This window comes from Rutilus rutilus (genome assembly GCF_951802725.1).
Source record: "Rutilus rutilus genome assembly, chromosome: 11".
Lineage (NCBI taxonomy): Eukaryota > Metazoa > Chordata > Actinopteri > Cypriniformes > Leuciscidae > Rutilus > Rutilus rutilus.
Window position 1 is genome coordinate 36,759,809 of NC_140216.1, and position 26,862 is coordinate 36,786,670.

General features: G+C 38.1%; 1 protein-coding gene across 1 annotated transcript in view; it reads left to right on the forward strand.

Annotated features, from left to right (window-relative positions):
* bop1 (BOP1 ribosomal biogenesis factor) overlaps window positions 1-25,762 on the forward strand; it is a 77,183-nt gene extending 51,421 nt beyond the window's left edge. The window contains exons 4-16 of the mRNA XM_084422738.1: window positions 3,824-3,978; window positions 4,066-4,183; window positions 7,305-7,406; window positions 7,862-8,074; window positions 9,377-9,538; window positions 10,590-10,670; window positions 11,125-11,194; window positions 17,561-17,693; window positions 18,873-19,053; window positions 19,541-19,832; window positions 21,594-21,678; window positions 21,848-21,955; window positions 24,973-25,762. Of these exons, the coding sequence (XP_084278864.1) occupies window positions 3,824-3,978; window positions 4,066-4,183; window positions 7,305-7,406; window positions 7,862-8,074; window positions 9,377-9,538; window positions 10,590-10,670; window positions 11,125-11,194; window positions 17,561-17,693; window positions 18,873-19,053; window positions 19,541-19,832; window positions 21,594-21,678; window positions 21,848-21,955; window positions 24,973-25,126 (1,854 nt within the window). The 3' untranslated portion in view covers window positions 25,127-25,762. The remainder of the gene's footprint in view (window positions 1-3,823; window positions 3,979-4,065; window positions 4,184-7,304; window positions 7,407-7,861; window positions 8,075-9,376; window positions 9,539-10,589; window positions 10,671-11,124; window positions 11,195-17,560; window positions 17,694-18,872; window positions 19,054-19,540; window positions 19,833-21,593; window positions 21,679-21,847; window positions 21,956-24,972) is intronic.
* Window positions 25,763-26,862: the final 1,100 nt, after the last annotated feature.

Genomic DNA, 26,862 nt, shown 5'->3' on the forward strand with positions numbered 1-26,862 from the left:
CCCAAAGACTTTCAATGAATTTAAGATCTGGAAATGATTCTTCAAGCTCCTCTCAACCATTCTTTCACAGTCTGAGCCTGATGAATCTTGACATTATCCTGAATATGGCCATGATGTGTTTCCTACATGGTTGTTTAAGAAAAGAAAAGCTACACACTCCATCAATTAGGGTTAGAAGAACTGTTGCCAAACATATAACATGCTAGAAACATAATAATCACTGCAATAATGATCCAATCATTGACTCTTAACTATTTGCCTGTTTAAATCCAAACAGCGCCTTTTTTATTTGGCTGAGCATTGTATATTATTTCTCACAACCACTTCATAACCACATAAGAGGTACAGTAAAATGCTCCTGAAGCAGGTTTTTAAGTGTATGAACCTTAAAAGCGGAGTATTGGAGTTTGAGGTAATGAAATAAGTCAGATGCTAATGATTAGATGGTAACACTGCATGCAGAAGCACATAGTTGTGAATATGGAGTTGATGGAATAAAGACACAATTTTATGATGTTGAATTAAATCCCAGGACTGCCCTTCTGTTGCACAGCATACTCTAAAGTATGTACTTCCCATCAGCAGTGAAGTATGTACTTTCAGTGCGTAGGTGAAGTATGTGAATTGAGATTCAGCCAGTGACTTTTTTTTTTTCAACGCTGATAAATGTCACGAAGACTGTCCTCTAAAGCTCTGCGCATATATTTCAGGATTGACAGTCTGATTTCTCAGGTGGTTTACGAAGAGGGAATTTTTTCCACTTGTCTCTGGGAGTTTAATGATGTGGTGTGGAAATATCAGGCGTAGAGGTGCAGGCTGCCAGCAGTGAGGTTTCTGACCGTCTTCCCTCGAAGCGCACACACACACACACAATCAGCAGTCGATCTCCCCTCGCCGTCCCCACCGCAGTCTGAACAGGAAGTTGATAAGAGCGTGTGGTAAAAGGGGCAGATTTTCAGGCTGTGGACTGACTGACACTTAATAAAGGCAGCGTTCAGTCGCTCGATTGAAAGCAGGTGAGCTGTGCGTCTGATGTTTTTCCGTGTCCAGTTTTCTTGGACCGTCCCACTGAGAGAGCCCAGATTGACCCCGTTGACCTTTTTATTCTGAAATCTATGTAGCCTAGTCATGAAATCCCAAATAGATTTTATTGAGCTTATTGTGCCCGATTCATAACTCAACCCACCATTTTGCTGCAAAGAAAATGCGATTTCCGACATTGTGAGCGACAACGACTGTTGGAAATCCTGATCACGTCACTGCTCATTTGCATAAAGCCGAGCTCTTGAGAAGTTCGATGCAAATGAGCAGTGATGTTATCCGGGAACAGGTGTCCATGTGAATGAGGTTTAAGTAAACTGCTTTTCATATTTTTTTCTGCTGACATAATTAAGGCAATCTATGTCTCGAATATAAATATAACTAATAATTATATTCAGGTCTAATTTGTTGCAAAGCGCAGTTAATACATTCAGGTTTAACCCTACATTATTCACTGCTGGATTTTTTTTTCTGTTATATTACATACAGTAGTGGCCAAAAGTGATGATCTTCACCCTTTTTTAAATATTATTTCAAATGTTAAAGATTGTGTAGCATATTACGTAGTTGTACTATATTGTTCTCAGATATTTTTTGCCCTCTTTTAATGTGCTGACAAGCTTGTAGTCCTGCACTTAAAGGGACGTCCGGGTTAGCAGTAGCATGAGCCATCAGGCAAGTGTTATTAAATAAACTCCTGATGTACTTACAAATTTTCCAATGCCTCATTTTATGAGTACAGAACCTATTTGTACTACTGTATAAGTTTGGTAACATTCTGGGCATTATTAGTGGGGTAATTTACGAGATACAATCTAGGTTCCATCAGCGCCTGCACTGAGCAATCCGGCTGATATCTCTAAATAAGCTCTAACTTTAATAATGTTCAACCAAGGGAAAAAAAGTTTCTGGGGGGATGTTTGGCTCGAGGTCATGGTGCAAAGGACCCTAGGTTGATTTTACTCCGAACCATCCCTTTAACTTACAACATTTGGGTACAAACTGTCAAGATGGGAAGCTCAAACAAATGTGAAGCAATGTTTTGAAAGTTGGCTGGTTTTAGTTGATTTTACCCTGTTTAAATGACCAAAATGCTAGTCTCAGTGCTAGAAGCACTTTAAGGGTCCCTCATTTTTTCATCTTTGAAACTGTGTGAAGATCCAGTGACGATCTGTAACGCCTCCGCAGAGGAAGTATCAGATTAGCAAGTCTTTGCTTCTGTCGTTCTTTTTTCCCCCCGTCTTGGCACTGATTCCTTCAAACTGGCAAGGATGCCAATCGTGCCAGACAACACAAGCACTTCACCCGGCCAGACACTGAGATTACAGTGAATGTGTCTCGTAGACATTTAGATTAAATTACGATCAGAATGTCAGCCAATCAGACGCGAGCCTTTGAAGATGAGTGGGCGTGGCCTGCGCAGCTGCTGTCGGCTGTGTGTGTGAAAGCGTGACAGTTCTGCCCACTCGGACCTAATTGGATATGGTAGGGGTGTTTTTATTGAAATCACTCACAGGTGTAGGCCTCGCTTTAAAGTGGCGCTCGCAACCTCTGAGAACTTTCAGCTGTCTGCCGTTACCAGTGTGTGTTTGTGTGTGTGCGTCCTTCCCAGACAAAGAAATCTCTATTTTCAGACCAAAGCTCTGTTTGGTTTATTAGCTAGCAGTCCTAGTTGTGTAACGTTCTTGTGGCATACTGTAAAGTGGGGAGGGTTAGTGAGCTTGAGTACAGAGAGAGTTGAAATGTTCTGCACCTGCAGGACTGACGCTTGGTTTAACCCTGTGACTGCAAGTAAAGCTGGTAGAGAGAATAGCAGAACTGGTTAGTGTGAGACGAGACTAGCTAAACAAGTACTAGGGGTGGGAAGCACCTGATGGTACAATGTTATATTGATATCTGGATCCCAATATATTAATATTGCAGTTCTTTATTGTAAAGTTATTCAAACTCTACTTTTACCCGCTTGTTTTTTATTCATCTGCATTAGACTTTTAGAATTTCTCAATTATATTATGAGCTCGTTCTGAGTTTGGATTTTGGTTGAATCAACTTTTACATTTTGTTGTATTATATTTGCTAATGTATTTTAATTATAAAATGTTATTTTAGATTTGCTTACAATTCTTCCCTATTTCTGTTTTCAGTTTTTTCCCATTTTTCTTTAATATTATTAATACAATCATAATTTTTAAGATGGATGGATGAATGGATAGATGGAAAGAAAGAATACAATTCTATATTGTATTATGTTTAATATAATTTTTGTATATTGTGTTTTATTATATTTCCTTGCAATTCTGAACCTGGAAATTTTCCCCCCTATCCTGTTAATGTGTATCGGCGATTTGAACAATCCAAGATTTTCAATGTAGTAATATTGATATGTTATTATATATATTTATTGACAGGATGGGGGGGGGGATTTTCCAGGTTCAGAATTGCAAGCAAATATAATAAAACACAATATATCCTACTTTCCTATCATATTAATATAATGTTTATATATATATATATCTCTTATAACGGCGATTTGACCAATCCAAGATTTTCAATGTAGTAATATTGATATGTTTTTTTGTCAAACACTTTTGGAGATATTAGTCTTTCTCCATTGATGTAGACGGGAGCTTTACAGGAAATAGCTGTATACCATTTTTCTTGCTTTAATAGTAACAAATCTTTTTCTGCAGGAATTAGAGCAATGTAAAATATCCCCTGGTGTTCTAGACTGTTCTAGTGAGTTTCCCTATTGATTTTTACCACTTTCTCTGTCTATTCACAGGACATCCGTAACACAGTCGGCAACATCCCTATGGAGTGGTACAAGGACTATCCCCACATCGGATATGACCTGGACGGCAAGAAGATCTTTAAGCCAATCAGGAACAAAGATGAACTGGATGAGTTTCTTGACAAGATGGAGAATCCCGATTACTGGTGAGGAGCGTCTGGAACATTCATCATTCATTTCAAGTCATTCAACCTCTATAATTGGTTATTCACTCATTCTCCTGTCATTACTAGGCGTACCGTCCAAGACAAGATGACCGGCGCTGATATCCGTCTGTCAGATGAGCAGGTGGACCTTGTGCACCGTCTGCAGGAGGGCAAGTTCGGTGACGTCAACTTCAACGAATACGAGGTATTTCAGTCTGGTTTTCCGCTCTGTTGGTGTTGAATTCAACGCAGATCCGACAGTAACAGAATTTGTCACCTTAACATCTGCAGTCTGGTCTGTGTAAACCTCTTTAAACGGCTTCTAGATAATAACCCCAGCGCACGATGGGGAAAAAATGAACCTCGTCAAATTACTCCTTTATGAAGCCACAGTCTGCGCTCACCACCGACAAATGAAGTAGCGAAACATTAACACAAGCACAATTAGCCTTGATAAGAAAAACAGCGCAGGAGGGAATGAGTCTGGATGGTGTCAAGGCCGTCGTTTAGCGACTTCACTTTACAAGCATCAGTGCTAACTGTGCATCGCCGTCTCTTCTGGCACAAACAGGAAGTGAGTCACTCCAGATTTGGGTCTGTCTGTGATCAGTTAGTCGACCTCAGACAGGCTTTAAAGACTGAGAGCGTGAAAAAGCCACCTGTCATCTGACTGGGACTTGTTGTGTCTGGTTGATAGGCCAGATGTTCTCAGTTTCACATTGCCAAATTAAACAGAATACAAATTGTTTGGTTGTGTTCGGGGTGTATGTGTGTATATATACACTATACGTATATATATATTTATTTTAGGGGTGTGACGAGACCCTTAGCTCACGAGACATGAGATTGGGTTCACGAGAACTAGATGAGACTTTTTGCACTGATTTTTTAAGAAATCCTCAATGTTGGGGATTGTCCCACTGAATGCCGGTTCTTTAATGGTCTTAACCACTTCATTACTCTGATCAGGGAGTAGGAATCATAATATCTCTTCCACCTTTTATTTATGTGCAGGGTTTCACCATATGAACATATTAATTATGCATTGGAGGTAGTTTCTGCAATAATCAAACAAACAGAAATAAATAACTAAATGTTAAACAGACATGCCCACATACCGTTGTGATAAACTGTACATTACCAATTAAACAATTTCAACAGCTCTCTCAAAGTGTGTTTAGCAGAATAGGAAACAAGTAAACAGAATATAAAAGAGCATATAAACAACTTAAGGTACATTATACAGCATTAAAGTATAATAAATATAGAATATCTTATACGGATGCATAACCTTAGTTAAACGAGGTATGGCCAATATTAGCAAGATAAGCCACGATGCTAGCGGCACTTTCACGTGCGTTTCACATGACAAACTAATATACATAAAGATTGCGAAGCACCCGCGACTTACGTGTCGTATATGCTTACATTATCAATGTTAGAGATAATCTCAGCAGGATAAACATCCAGTATTACAAATATAAAGTCAGGAAATAAACTGATAAAAATTGCGTACTACATACTTTCCATATGTGTTAAGTATTCAACATAATACACCCTTAAAAGATATATAATACAGCAGTAGATAATACTTAAAGACATGCAATGTAAAGAATTCACAACACTCAATGACAAAATTCATGACTGAAAAAATAGTCTGCAGGTGCATTTTGATATGTTTGAACTAATCATCTTGTAATGAATGTCATTTCAGTTCCAGTGTCTGAGTATGAATGATCATATACATTGAAAGACGGCAATATACAAGCACTGTAAAATGTTTGGCCACAAACTCAAATGAAGGAGAAAACAAACTGGCTTCTCTCCTGCATGATTTCACATGAGTCTCTTCAGACCTTACTGTACATGAGCTTACTGTACTGTTTCCAGAGCTTCTGATTGAGATTGTGTCTGACTTCCTAATTGAACTCGTTTCCACAAATCGAACATAGGAATAAAAAGTATAAATACGTTATTTCTTAGTCTTAAGTGCAAACAATAAGTGCAACCATAATCAAAGTACTCTGAAATATTCAGTGTGTCTCAGAGACCAGAGCTAAGAGGTGGTTACACTACACAGCCCAGCCTAAGGTTTGATATCAGTTAGCCTAATTTGCATGGATCAGTTAGCTCGCGTTTTAATTTCACTTTCGAGTTTGTGATCGCTGTACTCCGTATTAATATAAATGTCAAAAAATCAAAAAGACCAAAGACAATTCAAGTTCTCTTGGGGTCTTTTAAAACCGAGGGGGTTTTAGCATGCTGTGCTTTACTGTGTTAAAGGGATACTCCACTTTTTTCGGAAATAAGCTCATTTTACATCTCCCCCAGAGTTAAACAGTTGAGTTTTACCGTTTTAGAATCCATTCAGCCGAACTCCGGGTCTGACGGTACCACTTTTAGCATAGCTTAGCACAGATCATTGATTCTGATGAGTCCAGTAGCATTTCTTTCAAAATGACCAAAGAGTTTCAATATTTTTCCTATTTAAAACTTGACTCTTCTGTAGTTAAACCGTGTACTAAGATCGACGGAAAATGAAAAGTTGCGATTTTCTAAGCCTATATGACTAGGAACTACTCTCAGTCCAGCGTAATAATCAAGGAACTATGTGGCTGTACCATGAGTGCAGCAGGCGTAGTGATATGACGCAGCGCCTGAAAATAGTCCCCAGCTCGGTAACTTCTTCCAACGTGACCGGGACTAAGTTTGTCTAACCTATTAGACCTATTTTCAGGCGCTGCGTCATATCATTACGCCTGCTGCACTCATGGTACAGCCGCACAGTTCCTTGATTATTACGCTGGAATGAGAGTAGTTCCTAGCCATATAGGCTTAGAAAATCGCAACTTTTCATTTTCCGTCGATCTTAGTACACGGTTTAACTACAGAAGAGTCAAGTTTTAAATAGGAAAAATATTGAAACTCTTTGGTCATTTTGAAAGAAATGCTACTGGACTCATCAGAATCAGTGATCTGTGCTAAGCTATGCTAAAAGTGGTACCGTCAGACCCGGAGTTCGGCTGAATGGATTCTAAAACGGTAAAACTCAACTGTTTAACTCTGGGGGAGATGTAAAATGAGCATATTTCTGAAAAAAGTGGAGTATCCCTTTAAGGTGCAGTTTGCACTGGACGGGTTCTTGTTCTCCATCTAAGCTTTGTTTTTGTTTTTTTAAATGACTTTTAATTTCCTTTTTTTAAGTGTAAAACATTGGTTACCGCACCTTTAAACACCCTTGGGATAATATTGATGTTTTTTTTTCACTTTGCCTTCACTTTGAGTTCTCCTCTTTCTGATTCTTAATGTTTTGTTTGTTTTTCTAGCCTGCGGTCGACTTCTTCTCCAACGAAGTGATGATTCACCCCGTCACCAACAGGCCTCAGGACAAACGAAGCTTTATTCCATCGCTTATCGAGAAAGAGAAGGTAAGATTGCCTGTCCCCGTCACACCTTACGTTTTACGTTTATGGTGAAAGCGTATATTTACTGTGAAAAGGAAACGGCATGAGAATAGTCATGTTTCGTCTGCTAACTGCTCCCAGCTGTGCCGCGTTACCAATAATGATTCCCACATAGTTTTTAAAGTGGAAAGAGGTCTGAAACGCCGGCATAATGGGGATCTGAAATTGGAAATCAAACCTGCAAACGTTTCGGTAAAAATAAGATTCCCTCTTTAGATATTCCGGCTGATTCCGGTCACTATATGTAATGCGTTTCCTGCAGTAAACCAGTAAAAACTGGCGACGTGTGCAACGAGTGTTTTGAGTAATGATCGTACACATGTGCTCTCAATCACGACAATGATGTGTTACTGTGCGTGTGTTTTTCTCTCTACTGTACCGTCACTGCATCCATCTCTCTCTCTCCCTCTCTCTATTAGGTCAGTAAGTTGGTCCATGCAATAAAGATGGGTTGGATCAAGCCACGCAGACCCAAGGAGACCACCCCGCAGTACTACGACCTGTGGGCCAAGGAGGACCCCAACAGCATCCTGGGACGCCACAAAATGCACGTCCCAGCGCCCAAGATGAAACTTCCTGGGCACGAGGAGTCATACAATCCTCCTCCAGAATACCTTATGTCAGAGGAAGAGGTGCGCTCACCTAAATATGACACATCTGTTGTTCACGGTGCTTTTTTATACATTAACTACTTAAAAAACGGACCATCAAACCTGGTGCAACATTTTCAGATAATAACTGAGCATTTTTATAATCGATAAATCTATTATCTTTTCAGTTGCATTGATAATAATATTTTATATCCCTTTCTTAATCATGTTATAGTATTATTTTATATATTATTATTTTACTTGCATTACATGTAGGATTTCATTTAAATATGGTCAATTTAGAACCAAAATTTACCATACAATATTTAATTAAAATATATTTATAGATGAAAATATATATTTTTAAACAAAATAAATAAAAATACATTTATTAATATTTATATTGTATAAATTAATATTTATATTTTCAATTAAAATATGTATTACTCTATTAAAATATTATAAAATGTATGCTTGATTAAGTTTGATTAATAAATGTAACACTTATAAAAAATAATATAATTACAATTAATATTAAAATGTATTACATTACCTATTAATATTATTACATTTATGCAGCCTTCCCTTTCTAATTTAATGCCCAAGATTTTTTTTTTATTAAAATATATTTATAGATAAAAAATAATGTTTTAAAAACTACATCAAATTTATATGTATAATTTTATAATTATCATTAATATAATAATAATATTACTTTTACAGTGTCTTTCACTCTTGCACTCCATATGTTTTATGTGCATAAACTCGCTTTGTGAAGTAATTTAACTGAGACTGCCTTTCGGACTCTTTATGCAAAATGGAAATGCATTCATTAATAATGCATATAAAAATATAAATGTAAATTATGCACTAGGGGAAAAACGTCTCTTATTAAACGCGGTCTTTTCTTCACACAAATCATATGACTTCAGGAGATTTGGAATAAGTCATATGCACTAGTTTAATGTTGAGCTTTGGTCACTATGAGCTGGAACAGAGCAGCAGGATCAGTCTTTTGCACAGGCTTGGCACAACAGGAGTGTGAGTAAATAGACTGATTGAACTGAACTCTTCCTTTAAAATGTCTCTGGCTAAATGCCAAGATCATTTCACACCTGTGGCTCCAACTCCATCTCCATTAGGCCTGTACAATTTGCCTATAAGTCATTTGCGTATGTTTTACATGCTATATTTAACTCCAGGGAACACGTGCATCCCCTCTGCTAGTTAATCTCTATATACAACCAAATTTTGACCCCAATTTTGACTGCACCTGTTCTTTAGTCCGGCTTTTGTCAGAGTTGCCCTAACGTTTGTTTTGTGTTGTGTGTGTGTGGTGTTCAGAGACTGGCATGGGAGCAGCAGGACCCCGAGGACAGGAAGTTGAGTTTCCTGCCGCAGAAGTTCGCCTGCTTGCGGGCCGTTCCCGCGTACTCGCGCTTCATCCACGAGCGCTTCGAGCGCTGCCTCGACCTGTACCTGTGTCCCCGTCAGCGTAAGATGAGGGTGAGGCGCCTCTACACCCTGTCCCGTACAAATACACTCTACAGTCCAGATTTAAAATTCAACTGTGCCGTTTCTGTACCACTGATGTCACCAAACGGACTTATGAATGATGAAATCACCAAAAAAAACCTAATTGTATTCAGTCATAATTCATCGAGTTGTGAAAAAAAAAAAAAAAAAACGTTTTTTTTTTTATAAATCCAAAAATATAATTACATGCTCTACTGTTAAAAAGTTTGGGTTTTATTTATTTTTTTATTTTTTATTTTTTTGGGGGATTAGTAAATTAGTAATGGGAAAGAAATTAGTACTTTTATTCAGCTTGCCATCACAGGAATAAATTACATTTATATTCACATAGAAAAGTTCATTATTTAAATAATAATAATATCTCACAATATTACAGTTTTTACTGTGTTTTTAATCAAATAAATGCACTTTCAAAAACAAAAATATCTTATGGACCCCAAACATTTAATCAGCAGTGTAAATTATATATATTTATATTAGTATTTATTTATATTTAATCTATAAAGTTAAATAATGTAATAATATAAAATATATATATATATATATATATATATATATATATATATATATATATATATATATATATATATATATATTTGTTTTATAAATAATATAAAGAAGTTTTATGGCATGATCAATATTAATTTGTATATAGTTGTAAAAATTAAAGAAATAAGAAATGTTTTATTTTTAAATTGGTCCAATTTCATAATTTAAGTTTTTATGCACTTCTTTGCACATATCGTCTGCTAAATGCATAAATGTAAATTAATTACACTTTAAAGTTTACTTTTTCATAACTTTTCATCAAAAAGTAATAATTTCTTCTTTTCCAAAATGAGCGGGGGTTTTTTATATATTGACCTATAATATAACAGCTTAACATTTCACAATCCAATTACATTGACGTGATAAAACTGAGCTCTTCCCCCTGAGTTCATTTTTTATTTAATTTTTTGTCTTAATTTGTGTTTTAACAACAATATTGACCAGTTTTTTATTTCTTTTTTTCTTTGTCCAGGTGAATGTGAACCCAGAAGACCTGATTCCCAAACTTCCCAAACCCAAAGACCTGCAGCCCTTCCCAACCACACAGTCTCTGGTACGTCATTGTTTAGCTGGCCTGGGATCAGTTTTTACAGCCTGATTGTGATGATGACAGCCCGAGGAACAGCTTTTAGATCAGAAACTTGTGATATTTCTGGACTAGACTTTATAATGGCAGGACAGTGAGCTTTGATTTTATTTAAACAGGAAACCGTATTACTTACTGGACCGCGTGGGTGAAAAAGATCAGAAGACGAATATTTTTGTTGTTGAAACCTTAGCGCTTTCAGACAGCCGTGGCTGTAAAACTGCAGACATGAAACGGGGTTTGTCATTCTTTTGGACTGGATTAGAGAAGAACAAAAAAAAAGGTCATAAATCACCCAAATATGTTTGCTGGTAATGGGGCTAATGTGAAATAATAGAGTCCTGAACGTGTCCTGGAATGATCTTGCTCTGTCTGCTTTTCTTCTCTGACGTGTGTGTGTGTGTGTGTGTTTGTCTGACAGGTGTACCGCGGACACACTAGTCTGGTCCGAAGCATCAGCGTTTCTCCCAGTGGACAGTGGCTTGTATCCGGTGAGTCTCGTCTCTTCCTGATGTTATGCAGATATTGCAGCTGAAACTGTGATTATTGAAAGACGTTGTTGCAGCCGTGGCTCAGTGGTTTCTGCATGTACTCTGACACATTGCACCATGGTGCGTGAATGGTCTATGCAGGTTTGCAGTTTGGCTTGCAACCTTCAGTCTCATATCCATCTCTTCTCCCATCGATCTCCCTGTCATATACATACATATACATATATATATATATATATATATATATATATATATATATATATATATATATATATATATATATATATATATATATATATATATATATATATATATATAAAATTCATATTAGTATTATTATTATTTTTGATTTATTTTTATCATATTTATATCTGATAAAAAAAATATGAAAAAATATATAAATACATTTTATATATAAATAAATTATTTATATATATATATATATATATATATATATATATATATATATATATATATATATATAAATATATAAATATAAATATAAATTATATTAATATATATATTTCATGTTTTTATTACATAGTTTTAGATAAGTTTCTATAAAAAAAATTATATTATGTTTTTAAGCAATATGACAATCAAAGCCAGGCTAGATTGTGAATATAAGTATGTTTTCGTGTGTGTGTGATTGTAAAATCATTTATGATTAAAGCAGGATAGATTCAGGAATGTTTTTGTCATGTTAAATGCGTCCCCTGCTCTGTATCTGAGGTGTGATTGGACCGTTTGAGGTGAAGTCTGTCTGAGCGCTCTTACCTCAGCGGTAGCTAACAAGCTGCTGAAACCATTCCTCACTCACCCGCCATGATGTCAGAGCTCTGGCGCAGGGAGGCGAGCGACCCGTTCGGAGATGAGAGAGACTCGGACGGGCCTGCGGTCCCGGGCAGAGCCAGGATGAGCACAGACGCGCCTCAAATGTCCACATTCACTGGCGCTCCGCGACGCGGATAAATCAATCACCATCCACACGTGACGGCTCTCTTTTTCCCTCCTCTAGATGGATTTCAGTTGTGCTTTTATGGCTTTTGGCAGCCCTGCTTTATTGTTAGCTGCTTCATGATTTGTTGTCGTGTCCGTTTTGAGTTATTTGTCATTTTGAATGCTGGACAAACACTTTCTAAATCTCGACTTTCCCCCAGTATAAGGAGAAAATGCGAATGTGATTCCAGTTCTGTGAGAATAATTTGTGTCGTTATAAAAATATTTCATTCATAATGGAGGAAAGGCCTCTCTCTCGAGTGCAGTCTGTTGATCATTATCCGTATTTTAGGTTTGAGGTCCTTTAGATACATAAATGCACGCTATAATCCCGAGTATTCCCTCAGTAGGGACGCCATCTGACTGCTATTAACTCGAGGGGGATATAAATTACTCGAACGAAGCGAGCAGAAAGCATCATTTTAATAACACAAGCAGTCAATTTCACTCAGGGTGACCAATGGCAGCGGTGTGGCCAAATCCACAGAAACCAAATGATATTCGTACAGTATGAAAATGTGGTTGAATTTGCCCATCTGATTTGAATGAGGTGATCCAGGTAACAATACCGGCCTTTCAGACACGGAATGGCAATGGGTTCCCAGAATGCATTGCAGCTGGTGTTCAAATAAGGCAGATAAGCAGGGGAAAGAGTGTAGATGGGGGCTGGTTGCAGTTTAGTGGCAATATCTGCTCAGCCGTCCATAACAAAGAACTTCATAAAGCGCATATGCAAAACCACTACAGTGAGGGGTTGCTCTTTTGTCTAGCTATAAAATATATTAAAGCAGTAATAAAATGCCCTTTCCCACAGTAAAAAATGGCAGTTGACAACCTCCCAAGCATCGCAACCCTTCTCGCCCTGGGCCGGCCCAACTTTCCTTTGGTTTGGTGTGTGTGTGTGTGTGTGTTTAATAGAGATAATTTCTTCCATATCAATGGGTTGGGCGCTGATGACAAAGCACTAGTGAGTCTTTTGTCCCTGGTCTTTGTTCGCTCTCTAAAACTGGGTTTTCCAATTTTGCATTTGCTGATTTGGGTTTTGCAAGTCGGAAAGTCTTATTGTGAAAAGTTTGTACAGCCAGTGGTTGTAAAAACAGGACTAATTTGTTGCAAATGCCAGAAAATTTCAGGAAACGCCAGCAATTTTCTCTACAGATTTGTTTTTGTTCTTGTCAGTGGTGTTTACTAGGTCAAGCATCACTAATACTAGTGGAAGTTGGTTCTTTAGGGTTAGTGATTTGATCAAATGTATCACCATACACTAACATTCAGGTTTTTTTTTTTTTTTTTTTTTGTCGTCTTCTGCTCACCAAAGCTGCATTTATTTGATCAAAAATACAATAATGTGACTCATTACAATTTAAAAAAACGGTTTTCTATGCTGAATTGTGATCAAAGCTGAATTTTCATCATCATTACTCCAGTCTTCAGTGTCACATGATCCTTCAGAAATCATTCTAATTTGATACTTCTGATTATCAGTGTTGAAAACAGTCGTGAATAGAAAGTTCAAAAGAACAGCATTTATTTGAAATATAATTAATTTGTAACAAAATAAAAGTCTTACATTTAATATTTCCTTGTGGAATAAAAGTATCTTACTGACCTCTGACGACTTTTGCATGGAAATCGAAGTATTAAACTTGCTTATAACTTTGGCATGTAACTCGTACTGTACCTCACTAAGTGTTCAGACGTACAATTTTCACCCGAACGCCGATATAACAAGCGGAAATTCCCACATTGAAGAGACCAAATTTAGAAGATGTGAAGATTTTTGTCATTTTTTTTTCTAAAGACTTCAGAAATGCATCAATGATGAGAATCTTACAAGAATTTTGTTTACAGTCTTGCAAAAGGAAAACGCTGCAATTACAGCACGTGAAACCTACAGTTACAGTTTTTGCGCTGTAGTCAGACTGCAGTGTACGGCATGAGAGAATGCGGTGAGGACGGCCTGAGGTTACACGACTCTGTGCATATTTACGTTTACGGAGCTCAGATCATGGCCCGAGAGAGCCTCAAACGGGCATTCCTCACTAATGATGTGGCAAAACCAAGACGAGCGGTGACATTATAAACTGAAGCTTGACTGTCACTCAGGACACCATGAACTCGCTGTGATCCGCATGTTCTGCTTTAATCCATGCGGACCTCCTTTTCTGGAAACTCTTTTATTTGGGATATGAGTGTTTTGAACTGATTGATTTAATTAATGAAGCAAGAAAAACACTAGAGGTCATCAGAGGTTGTACATGGCAGTGATTTTACCATGTTTAAGGGCTCTCAAATGTTTCAAAGTTGTGAGTGTGAGAGAGTGTGTGCTTAATGATACACTAAATTAATTATTTTTTATTTAAAACCACTGTAAAATCAAAACTACTTGTGGCTAGATGCTGTATATTATATACTGTTGAAAATGTTGGAGTAAAGTCTCTAATTCTCCCCATTTTAAACATTTTAAAATCTTTTCTTTTTTTTCTATTTAAATATAATTTCAAATGTAATTTATTCCTGTGATCAAACCTGAATTTTCAGCATCATTACTCCAGTCTTCAGTGTCACATGATCCTTCAGAAATCATTCAAATATGATGATTTGATGCTCAAGAAATATTTGGTATTACTATCAATAGCTATATTTTATCCGTTTATTTAAATTCTATAGCTATTTTTATGCACATTTTGAGATATCGCATAAAAAAAAAAAAACACTGGATGGAAATGCCATGATGCACATAAATTCTATACCCCTAAAAAAAACGTATTCACTCATTTGAGCTGAATACATTTTTGTATCCAATAAAAAGACTGACCTACAATGAAAACTCATTTATAGAATAAATCCCTCGATGTGCAACAAAAAACCTCATGTACTCAAAGTAGATGTGATTGGATAACTGGACTAACCAGCGGATCAATCACATCGCACAGCATCTCAAATGCCTGAGCCCAAGTCTGTCACCAGAATGATTTTGTGTAATGACCTCCCAGAAGCGTCTCGCGTGATTGTGTTCCCGAACGCATGAGAATATGACAGCGTTCATTGCGTTTCGTCTGCATGCTCTGAGACACAAGTCATTAATGATGGAGGGAAAAAGAGCCACTGTTTCTTCCCCGATCGCAGCAATTTCTATTTCTATTACAGATATTTTGCGCCAATTTCTCAGGAAGTTACAATTTTGTTCTCTTAAACACATTTGATGGAAACGCTGCTTTATTCGCAAATTATAAATGTCTTTAATGACAATTTTGAATGTCACCTTGCTGAATATAAGGTCTTTTTTTTTTTAAGAAAACAAATCTTACACCTCTCTGTAATGAACACCCAGCTCTAAGTGAGATGTAACTGTGAGGAAAAACACAGATTGATGAAGAAATGTGGCGATTGAATGTCAGCATGAACATTGGGTGCATTTCATAAAGCTGGAGTTTAAAATAAAAATGAATCTCTTGGGCTCTGTCCAGAAACACAACTACAAATTAACGGAGCGGCTAAAAGAGATCAGAGTGGTTGGCGGGAGCCTTTGCTCAGCCGCAGGAACATCCATACGCTCCCAAAAACACGCTACACAACACACACGACGCTGTGTGAGAAACCCTAGCCATACCGGGGTGTTTCCGGATACAAACTATGGGAAGTGGATTCTGTTAAAGATCAAAAAGTGTTCATGACATGACCATTTAAGTTTGTCGTTTTTCAGCCATTTATAGACGCGAAATAGCCGTACAATGAAATGAAAATTATGCTGTTCTGCCTAAATTTGTGTTCGTGTTCTTGTTCTTTTACGATTTTAATCAGTTGTGAACAGTTTTGGCGAGCTTTCATTCATGCCTTGTCCTATAATAGACTTATTTTTTCCTTCTTGAATATTCTGTTACAATCCGAAATGCCACATTAATGGAGTAAAATGGGTTGCAAATGCTGTTTCTTGTTGACTTTAATGTCTCATTTCTGTCATCCTTTGGGACACATTACAGTCTCAAAGCACCATTACTGTCCTATAAAATGGACTTTTAACATTCATGCTGCTTTTCCCCTCCATAAAGGCAAATATTACCCTCATTTCCATCTTATTTATGGTCAGAGTCCATACTTGAGCGTCTACAGGAAAGTCTCGGTGTCCCCTGCATCACACACACACACACACACACATCGGCGTGTGTGTGCTCCAGACAGGCCTCTCTGACCGCCAGCGGGTGTCCGCCACAGAGCCCGTCCCTCCTGCTATATCTGTCGCCATACAGCTCAATACTTAAAAAGTGATTATGGCTTTTGGAGTTATTACACTCCACCCTCCGGGCCTGGCCCGTTTCCCCCGTGTTGTTTTTCCTGCGTTTATGAAGCATGCAGGTATAAAAGTTAAAATGAGATTTTACGGCAGATTTCGATGTGTGGCTGATACGAGGATGGGGTTTCCCATCTGCAGAATGAAACAGAGCCGTTTGCCGTTAGATAAGATGATTTTTAAGTGAATTTACAGATAAATAATGCATCAAGTGTTAATAAATTGCATTATGCCATCCATAAAATAAATATATTTTATTTAGTGTTAGAATTGTTTGCCTTCATTACTTTAAGGATGGTAACGTTTTTCAGTTTATAAAACGACATGGTGCTTCTTGGAAAAGCAATTTAACATTGATTAAATTAAATTGAACTGTTCAATTACAAGTTGTTTACTTGTTTTGAAAAGGGGGTAGTGCTTTATTTTACAGTCCTGTTCCCCATGTACATACTTTACTTATAGTAATTACAAAAACTAGGTACTAACCCTGAACCTAACCTTAACCCTTGTAGTTACCTTATATTACCAGTAATGTCTTGGTAAGTACACTGTTAGTACATGCAAGTGCACGTACTGTAAAATAAAGTGCAACTGGAAAGGGCATGTTAACACATACAATCAGCTATTCATTATTAGTCATTTTACTCGCACTGTATGTATACAATGGACATAAATAGCTCTTTTTTTTAATAATGACCGTCTTAACAGCAGTAGCGCACATATATTTTAAAAACCCCGACTTCTCTGTCTCTGTCACCTACAGTAATCTTGTATTATTACTGTTCACTCATGCCAAAGCGCTGCTGTATGTGTCATAGTGGTTGCGTTAGAGCGAGGATGAGTTATCCTCCATGTGTGCCGATGAGAGCAAAGTGCCATCGAGCTGACAGAACGCTTTTGTTGTGCTTGAGACCACTGGGTCTTAGAGCTGTCAGCGTCCCGAACGTCTGTGTCCACACATTTACACTTAAGGCATTTCACTCCGAAACATTATAGAATGCTGAATAGATCCTAGATTGTAAACAAATGTGTGTGTGTGTATGAATCAGCGTGTTTGTTTGCCCCCTTGACCTCAGGCTCTGATGACTGTACGGTGCGTTTCTGGGAGGTCAGTACGGCGCGCTGCCTGAAGACTCTGGATGTGGGCGGAGCTGTGAAGGGCGTGTCCTGGAATCCCAATCCCGCCGTCTGTCTGGTCGCTGTCAGCTAGTAAGACACGCCTCCTCTTTCTCTGCATCTGAAAGTTGTTCATCTGTATTTGTAACCTTCATTATGTGCTGTTTATTATTTTACAGCAGAAGTTTTGCAGCATTAGTTTGGATGGGTTTAGAGCTGCAGTTAATTTGGTCAGCATCAGGAAAGGCCAATTATGAGAAGTGTTCATTTCAGAATTTGAGTAACACATTTACAAGAACTGAATGTTCCTAGGGAGGAACTTTATTAGTATATAAATTAGTATTAGTTATTATTTATCCAGCGATTCATATTAATCATTCATTGGTTGTTTGGTTAATTAGATGGTTAGGAAGGCAAGTTAGATAAATAGTGTTAGATGCGATGCATAGATAAACATTATTATTTTGGATGGTTGATTAGTTAGAATAGAATAGAATAGAATGAGGCATTTATATAGCGCTTTCATATGTACTACTGTACACGCAAAGCGCTTTACAATCATATTAGGGAATCTCTCCTCAACCACCACCAGTGTGCAGCATCCACTTGGATGATGCGACGGCAGCCACAGTTAGTTAGTTTAATATATGTTAGGGATATAGCTAGGTAGGTTAGATAAATGGTTTGGTCTGTCGGATGGATGGATGGATGGACAGATAGATGGATAGATTAGAAATAAAAGATAGATAGATAGATAGACTGATTGATTGAGAGAGTGGATGGATGGATGGATGGATGGATGGTTAGATGGATAGATAGATAGATGGATGGATGGATGGATGGATGGATGGATGGATAGATGGTTAGATAGATAGATGGTTAGATAGATAGATGGTTAGATAGATAGATGGTTAGATAGATAGATGGATGGATGGATGGATGGATGGATGGATGGATGGATGGATGGATAGATAGTTGGATGGATGGTTGGATGGATGGATGGATGGATGGATGGATGGATGGATGGATGGATGGATGGATGGATAGATAGATAGATAGATAGATAGATAGATAGATAGATAGATAGATAGATAGATAGATAGATAGATAGATAGATAGATAGATAGATAGATAGATAGATAGATAGATAGATAGATAGATAGATAGATAGATAGATGGTTAGATAGATAGATAGGTAGTGAGGTTTATTAGATACATGGACATACGGATAGATGAGAGACAGATCAGATTTAACTTGATGTTTGTGTGCAGTGATGACACGATCCTCCTCCTGAACCCTGGCCTGGGCGACCGGCTGCTGTGCACCGCCACGGATCAGCTGATCTCTTCCTATGAGGAGCCAGAGGAAGCCAAGGACCAGCCTGTGCAGTGGGCCGTCTCAGAGGGCGAAGGTCACGAGCAGGGTCACCGCCTTGTCCTCAAACACCCCAAGGTAATCAAAACGCACACAGAGAGACCTTATGGTAAAGCGTTACCATTCATTCTTATATTCATAGGAATGACATCATCACGATAACCATTAGCCAGGCAAATGTCTCCTCTGTTCAGTTCAGTATTTTCCAGTTAACAATAGAAATGAAAATGTCTTTCTTTCGTGTATCCCCTGTGAGAGCGTCCGTCCGTCCCTCACGTGAGCGGCAGCCAGAGGCTTTTAACTATTGGCAGAAGCCACAAGCCTGTGGTCGTCTTTTTCCTGAAATGGAAAGAAATTTAAGACTCCTCTAGTGTCCAATTAAAACTACTGGAAAAAGCAAAGCAGCGACACGCGTTGGCAGACTGGCAGAGGCCGAGCCGGTGTTAATAACGGCAGTAAATTTAGTCCCAGCGTGTCTTTGAGGTTATAATTGGATTAATCGTCTGCGGATTTACCACAGAATGACTTTGACCTCTGCCGATTTCTCTCTGGTCTCTCTGTGAAGGCCGTGAGGCAGGTGACGTGGCACGGGAAAGGCGACTACCTGGCGTGCGTCATGCCCGACAACAGCAGCAACCTGCAGGTGGTCATCCACCAGGTGAGCAAACGGCGGACGCAGAACCCCTTCCGCAAGAGCAAGGGTCTGGTGCAGTGCGTGTCCTTCCACCCCGTCAGGCCCTACTTCTTCGTGGCCACGCAGCGATACGTGCGAGTCTACAACCTCATCAAGCAGGAGCTCACCAAGAAGCTGATGGCCAACTGCAAATGGATCTCAAGCATGTCCGTCCACCCGGCAGGTGCGTAACAAGACGTTTCTGAGAGGGTTAATTCACATTCACCGTCGTTTACTCGCCCTCATTTCATTCATAAACTGTATGACTTTCTTTCTTCTGTAAAACATAATAGTGGTAGTTTTGGATGATCTCAGAGCTTCTGTTTTCTGTGCGATTAAAGAATACAGGGGCTGTCAAATGAAAAGGGTAAGGTATGGCTGCGGTTATATTCATCATGGCTTGGCAAAATCCAGTCGTTTTAATGGGAGTCAGCGCAATGAAGAATTCGATGCACTTCCTGTTGCAAAGAGATTTACCTATGCACATTCTTACATCTTATATTAAAGATTAAATCTTCGATAGTATAAAATGATCCATTTGATAGAGGCTGTTTGGAAAGCAGTTATTTAGGGTTGGTTTGTGTATATATAGTTGAGCTGTCAAAATTAACACGTTAATGCATGCAATTATTTTTTTCAGTTTAACGTGTAAATATTTAACACAATTAACGTTTTTTTTTTTGTGTCATCCTTTGGCTGCGCTACAGTATATGATAACGCTATCATTCGTTCAAGTGCTATTAAACCATGCAAGCCATTCAATCACGATAAGATGCAAAAAAAGAACTTGAATCTGTGCTGACGTGCTGTCAGTGAATCTCCTGAACACACAAAACTGTCAAAATGCCAGCTTTGTCGATCCTCGTAAGCTCTGTCTTAAATTAGTTAAATAAAATCTTACATAACCATCAAGAGTTGTGAGAAAATAGGATGTGCATCAGATCTTAAAGTGATAGCAGCCTAATAAAGCTGCTGCCGTGATGTCTCATTTAATATAAATCAAAGAACTAAAGTTAGACCTACATTGTTAGATCAGATATTGCATTTTGTGCATTTTATTTGCATCTTGGTGCATGCATCTTTGCATGAAAACGTGTCGATGGAAACGTAATGTCAAATGCACAAAATGCAAGCTTGAGGTAAGCAGACATGTGAATAAACTAAGATGGTAGCACATTTATGTATTCTTTGATGCACATCAGAAAAGTCATGTTAAATGTTACAGATAGAGGCCATCAGCTACTAATCGCTTGCAAACATGAGGTTCGTCAAGATCAGGATCTTCCAATTAATAAGAGCCACATTGGCTTCTCCAGAAACAACCACTTTTTTTTTTCTTTTTTTTTTATCAATAAGGGTTGTTAACTAAAACTAAAGCCACAAGTTAATTGAAATAAAGTGGAAATAAAATAAAATAAAATGAGAAATTTTGCCTTAGCAACTAACTGAAATAAAAGAATGTAATGCATAAAGTTTAGAGTGAATGCTGATGTAAATGTCGCTCTGTTCCTGAAGACTTCAGATGACTCCGGTCATATGGTCAGTGGCGCTCTTTTGTCTGTTCGGGAGCTTTAGAGATCTTTGAATAGGCTTTGAATGAATGGAAAATAGCAGCTTGGAGATTTTTTTAAAAATACTTTGTGTGAAGAAAGCAAGATATATTGGGGTCTGGAATGAGATGACTGTGAATAAACGAGAAGAAATTCATTTCTGGGTGAACGATTATGAACGTTAACGTTTTACGGTAACCTTTCAGAAATGAAAACTGGCACATTCTTCAGCCAGTTAGAGTATATCATATAAAAGTGAGTGCTTGGAGTTGACCAGAGGAAAGTAGTTCTGGCTTAATCTGAATCTAAATGTCCCCAAAGTGATGTGACATCAGTGGCCACTTTCTGCAAGTCAGATTGTGATTGGTTTCTCCTCTCTCACCCATTTTCCATAGGTGACAACGTGATCTGCGGTAGCTACGACTGTCGTCTGGCCTGGTTCGATCTGGACTTGTCCACGAAACCTTACAAAGTTCTCCGGTGAGTCAGCACGAGCAGGTTTTTATAATTTGGGCAGTCTGGGTCAGACTCGAGGGAAATTGTTGCTAATGCTGGTGCTGTCAGATGAATGAATGTCTCCTGGGTTCTGTGTAACGTCCCTCCGCTGTCGGGACGCTGACGGGTCTGTCTTGTGTCTCTGTCCGCACAGGCATCACAAGAAGGCTCTGAGGAGCGTGGCCTACCACAACCACTACCCGCTGTTCGCGTCGGGCTCTGATGACGGCAGCGTGATCGTCTGTCACGGGATGGTCTACAAGTGAGTCTGATCCTCTTCCTCTCCGGCTTTTGTTTGACTTTTTCCTAATGTTTGACTTTCTTTTTTTAATATTCTAATCTCTCTTCTTTCTAAGGCTGTGTTTAAATAATGCTACCAAACTATTCGTACTGTTGCTGCAGTAAATAGAATATATACTGGACAATTTTCTTTATGCATATTATTCCTGAATATGTGAAGTATTCAAAAGAGTGCATTTCCAGGAATGCTGTATCCCACAATGCAATGCACTCGAGTTTCCATTTATCAGTGTGACAAATGAACTGAAATTAAGATCAGATGTGAGTTTGTGGCTAATTGTTTTAGTGGACTGCCAAAACTTTGAAATTAGGTCACTTGACAATGAAGCATAATATTGTTTGAAAGGTTCGTGTAATAATGCATATTGTTTCAATTAATAATTTTTTTTAAATCATAGGCTAATAAGCTAGTATTCTGTTCTGAACATAACATGAGCTATATGTGTAGTGCATACTGTGTATTATGTGTACTGCTAACTACTTGAAATACATACATATCAATAATTAAATTACAATCGTATGCGGTATGCAGTGATACATACTAAAAACGTAATGTTTGTGTACTGCTGACCTTTTGAAATATATAAATATTAACAATTAAATATACATTACAATTTGATGCAGTATTCAATGATACATTTTAATAATGTTAGTTAAAATATAAATATTAATAAATATAATATAAATGTATTTAAATTGTGTAGTATGTAATTATAAATATTAAAAAACGATTTGTTTCAAACTAAATCTCATGCTTAATTCTAGTTAATGTCTAGTCATGATCTATATATTAAGTTCATATTAATATTTAAATTCTGTGTTTCTCAGTGTTTCTCCTGTTCGTCAGCGCGGTTTCATCTGCCTTTAAACTGGTTTAAATCACTGAGACATTTGTGTTCTTCGCTGAATTCAAGCGTTTCTCACTGGATCTCGTGACGAGAGCGATCAGAGTAAACGCATCTGCTCTAGTGAGCTCGCGCTACGGTTTGGACTTTGAGCCGAGCGGATAAATGATCCGTGTGGCGCGCTGTTCAAATGAGTTTCGTTCCGCTTTTGGCGCATAAACATTATCGAACATTTATCGAACTCTTGATATCGTTTTATCGAGAAAAATTATCGTTATCGTTTTATCGCCCAGCCCTACAGCACATACTGCATAAACAGAGTAGTGTGGTGATCTCTCTTAACTCTGTGTAGTTCTCTCTTGTTTCTGTTCTTCTCGGTCTGTCTGTCTGTCTGTCGGGCTTGTGTCCAGTGTTTCTGCTGGGCTAGACTATCATTCCCAAAGTACGCTCTTTGAGAGGAGCTAATGGTCCGTCTACTGTGGAGGGCAAGCCAGATCTGCATGAAAACCCTTCATCAGCTGGCCTTAATAGATCTCTTTAAACTCAAACACAGGATGTCATGTTATTTTTCCACTTCTTACTTTCCCCAGTCAAACTGTTGATGCATCTACAGCAAACCATATTTCCAGAATTCACTGTTTTATGGCCTTTATGGCCCTCAGACCGGCCAACCGTTCTCACCACATTTTGGTAGAGGGGAAAAAAAACTATTTCTGTTGGGATGGGACAGGATGGTTGACGGATCTAAAAATAGACTTTTTTTTACTAAGGTAGTTGACTAGTCTAAAAATGACTATTTTATTAAGGTAGATCATATTCTACTTTTTATTTTAGCTTTAATATTTAAGAGTTAAAGGATTAGTTCACCCAAAAATGAAACTTCTGTCAGTAATTACTCTCCCTCATGTTGTTCCAACCCCGTAAGACTTTCGTTCATCTTCAGAACACAAATGAAGAGATTTTTGATGAAATCTGAGAGCTGGATCACTCCTCCATAGGCTTCTATGTTAGTGAAACTTGCCGGCCCAGAAAGTTAGTAAAGACAATGTTTAAAATAGTCCAAGTGACTACAGTGGCTCAACGTAGGCTCACTATTGGCCAGCATCACACGCATCACACACATGACCAGCGTCGGCCAATAGTGAGCCTACGTTCTGATGTACAACCCAGAAGCGCTGCGCTGTTACACTAAAGTATTCTCGTCGCTTGATAAACGTAAGGTTGAGCCACTGTAGTCACTTGGACTATTTTAAACATTGTCTTTACTAACTTTCTGGGCCGGCAAGTTTCAATTACAGAGAAGCCTATGGAGGAGTGAGACAGAATCAAAAATCTCTTAATTTGTGTTCTGAAGATGAACGAAGGTCTTTCGGGGTTGGAACAACATGAGGGAGAGTAATTACTGACAGAATTTTCATTTTTGGGTGAACTATCCCTTTAAGTGTGTATGTTAAAATTAAATGGCTCAATGAGCGCCGTTTTATTCATTTTGTTTTGGTGTATTTCCTTTGGAAATATGTCTCTGAGAAACAAGCATAAGGGCTAAAATTACTGAATTTTGTTCTAATAGTCAGTTTTATGATGCAAATGATGAATGGTTCGAAATAAATTTATATAAACTTTCTTGATAAATAATTTAAATAAAGAGTGAAGAGTGAAAAACAAATCATTTCAATATCACAGTTTAAAATGTAGGGATTAATTTAATAAATGTGATTTAATTGTAAATTAACAAGGCATTTCATAATTAGACATTTTGGTGTTGAAATGTAATTTAATCAATTTTTTCAACAAATAAAAACAATACAATATGTACTTAGGACATTTAAAAAGTTGTAATATAATTTAATTACATAAGACACTTAAAAAGTAGCTAAAATAAATGTTTCAAATATAAAATAGAATGTTTCAAAGATGGTTTTAATATGACCTTCATATAATAAAAAACTGTTAGCTTTAATAAAAATCAACCCCTGGTTAATAAAAGTTCTCAGAGTTGAAGAAATGTCCATTGGCAGAAAAGAGTTCAGAAATTCAAGAACCGTTATTGGAGCCAAACATCATGAAAATGATTATTCGAACCCTTCTAATGTGTGTGTGTGTGTGTGTGTGTGTGTGTGTGTTTATCCTACAGTGACTTGCTGCAGAATCCTCTGATTGTTCCCGTGAAGGTTCTGAAGGGTCACACCATCACTCACGACCTCGGGGTCCTCGACGTGACCTTCCACCCGACTCAACCCTGGGTGTTTTCCTCGGGGGCCGACGGGACGGTCCGTCTCTTCACCTAGAGAACGAGACAAAAACAGCCACAACCCTCCGGTTTTCAAACCCAGAAATTACACAGCAGTTCCAACTCTCTGAGGACGCCGACATGTTGCTGGCAGGAATCATGTGCCTGATCTGATATTGAACATGTCATTATAATATGTGTTTGAGCTATGTTTTTGCCTTTTTTATGTTAGAAGAAAATACATCCAGCCGCTCGCAGATTCCCACCGGACTGGAGTTCAGAGTAACTGACGCTGTAAAAAGAGAGACAGGTTTGGTTTCAAACCCAAGACCGTGATCGCTCGGAAAGGCCCGTTTCCGCATCGGCCCGTCTGTGCCCCACAGCAAATCAAGCCCGACCGCTAATCCTTGGACAAGGAAGCTGAATTTGAAATGAAACAAATGTCCGACGTTAGGCCGTGCCAAAGGAAACAAGACATGAAACGAAGCTGCAGACGTCTGTCCTTCACTTACACCTCCTGATGTTTTTTTAAACCCCTTTACGACGCGTTTCATCCAGATTTTTTGCTGCCGTCGCCACCCACCGCTGTTAACGTCTTGATTATTTTTTTACCTTAACCTGTTGACTTTTGAAACCTTTACCCGTTGTATTTCAGAGACCAGTTACCTTTTAATTAAACATGGTGTTTCTTGAAGAGCGTTTGGAGTTTGTTTTCTCTTTTTCGCCACAGGTCAGCGAGGGTGATTTTCAGGACTCCTGAATTATATGCAGCGAGACTCTGGGAATAGGTTTCGTTTCCTCCGCCGAGAGACCCAGACGCTGCTGATCAGACGCCAGTGTGTGTTATAGATCATATTTCGTGGAGGCCGTCCACCTGCGGGTCCTTCTCGTCAGTCTCAAGGCTGCGAGTCTCTCCGTGTGGAGGTCGCAGTCCTTTGTTAATTTGCCAGGATCTCCGGGGAATGACGTGTTTGTGGACTTTCCAGTGTAGATTAGATAATGTGATCTCAGACTACAACACAAAATTGAATACTTCTTTTGATATTTGATGTAGTATTTATGTTGGCATGGCTCCATTATTCTCATGTAATAATAAATCTTGTACTGTGGGGCTGTTGAATGCTTGAATCTGATTTGTTGACACGTTCTGAGGTGTGCAATTATTTTCAGGGAAACGCACGGCTAAAGTAGTTTCAGAGATCTTGACCGCATTACAGCTCTATATCACTTCGCCAAATGATTTCAGACTAGAAAAGCAAAAGAACCAATAAATATAGTAAACATTGGATAAAAACATCTTATTATTTACATGTTACATTTTAATATGGATGGACAGCATATACTCTCTCTCCCTCTCAAATGCACACACACACTACCGGTTAGTGTGTTGAAAGGTGTTGTCAGCGCTGCTCTGACGATTCTATCAGTAAAATACTTAAAAGCTACAGGAATTTCTCACTAGTGAGGTAATATCCAGATCCAAAATCCTTTCTTTTTCAGGAAAAAATGATTACAAAATGAATTTTTACAACTCAAAATACTGACTGAATGAGCCACAATCACAGTTGTTGCAAAATAGTTGAATTACTATGAATGCAAATTGGCTGACTTTTATGTTAACGCGACCATGTTTCGTCTATGCTAATAATAGCCTGATACACTACATCTACCACAGTGTCGGATTGCTTTACCAGCTCTCTCGTTTGATCTCGTTCAGCAAAATGAACAAATCTTTCATTTAAAATGGTATATTTTAATATAGTCGCTGTACACTTTCCCATGCACTATCTTTGA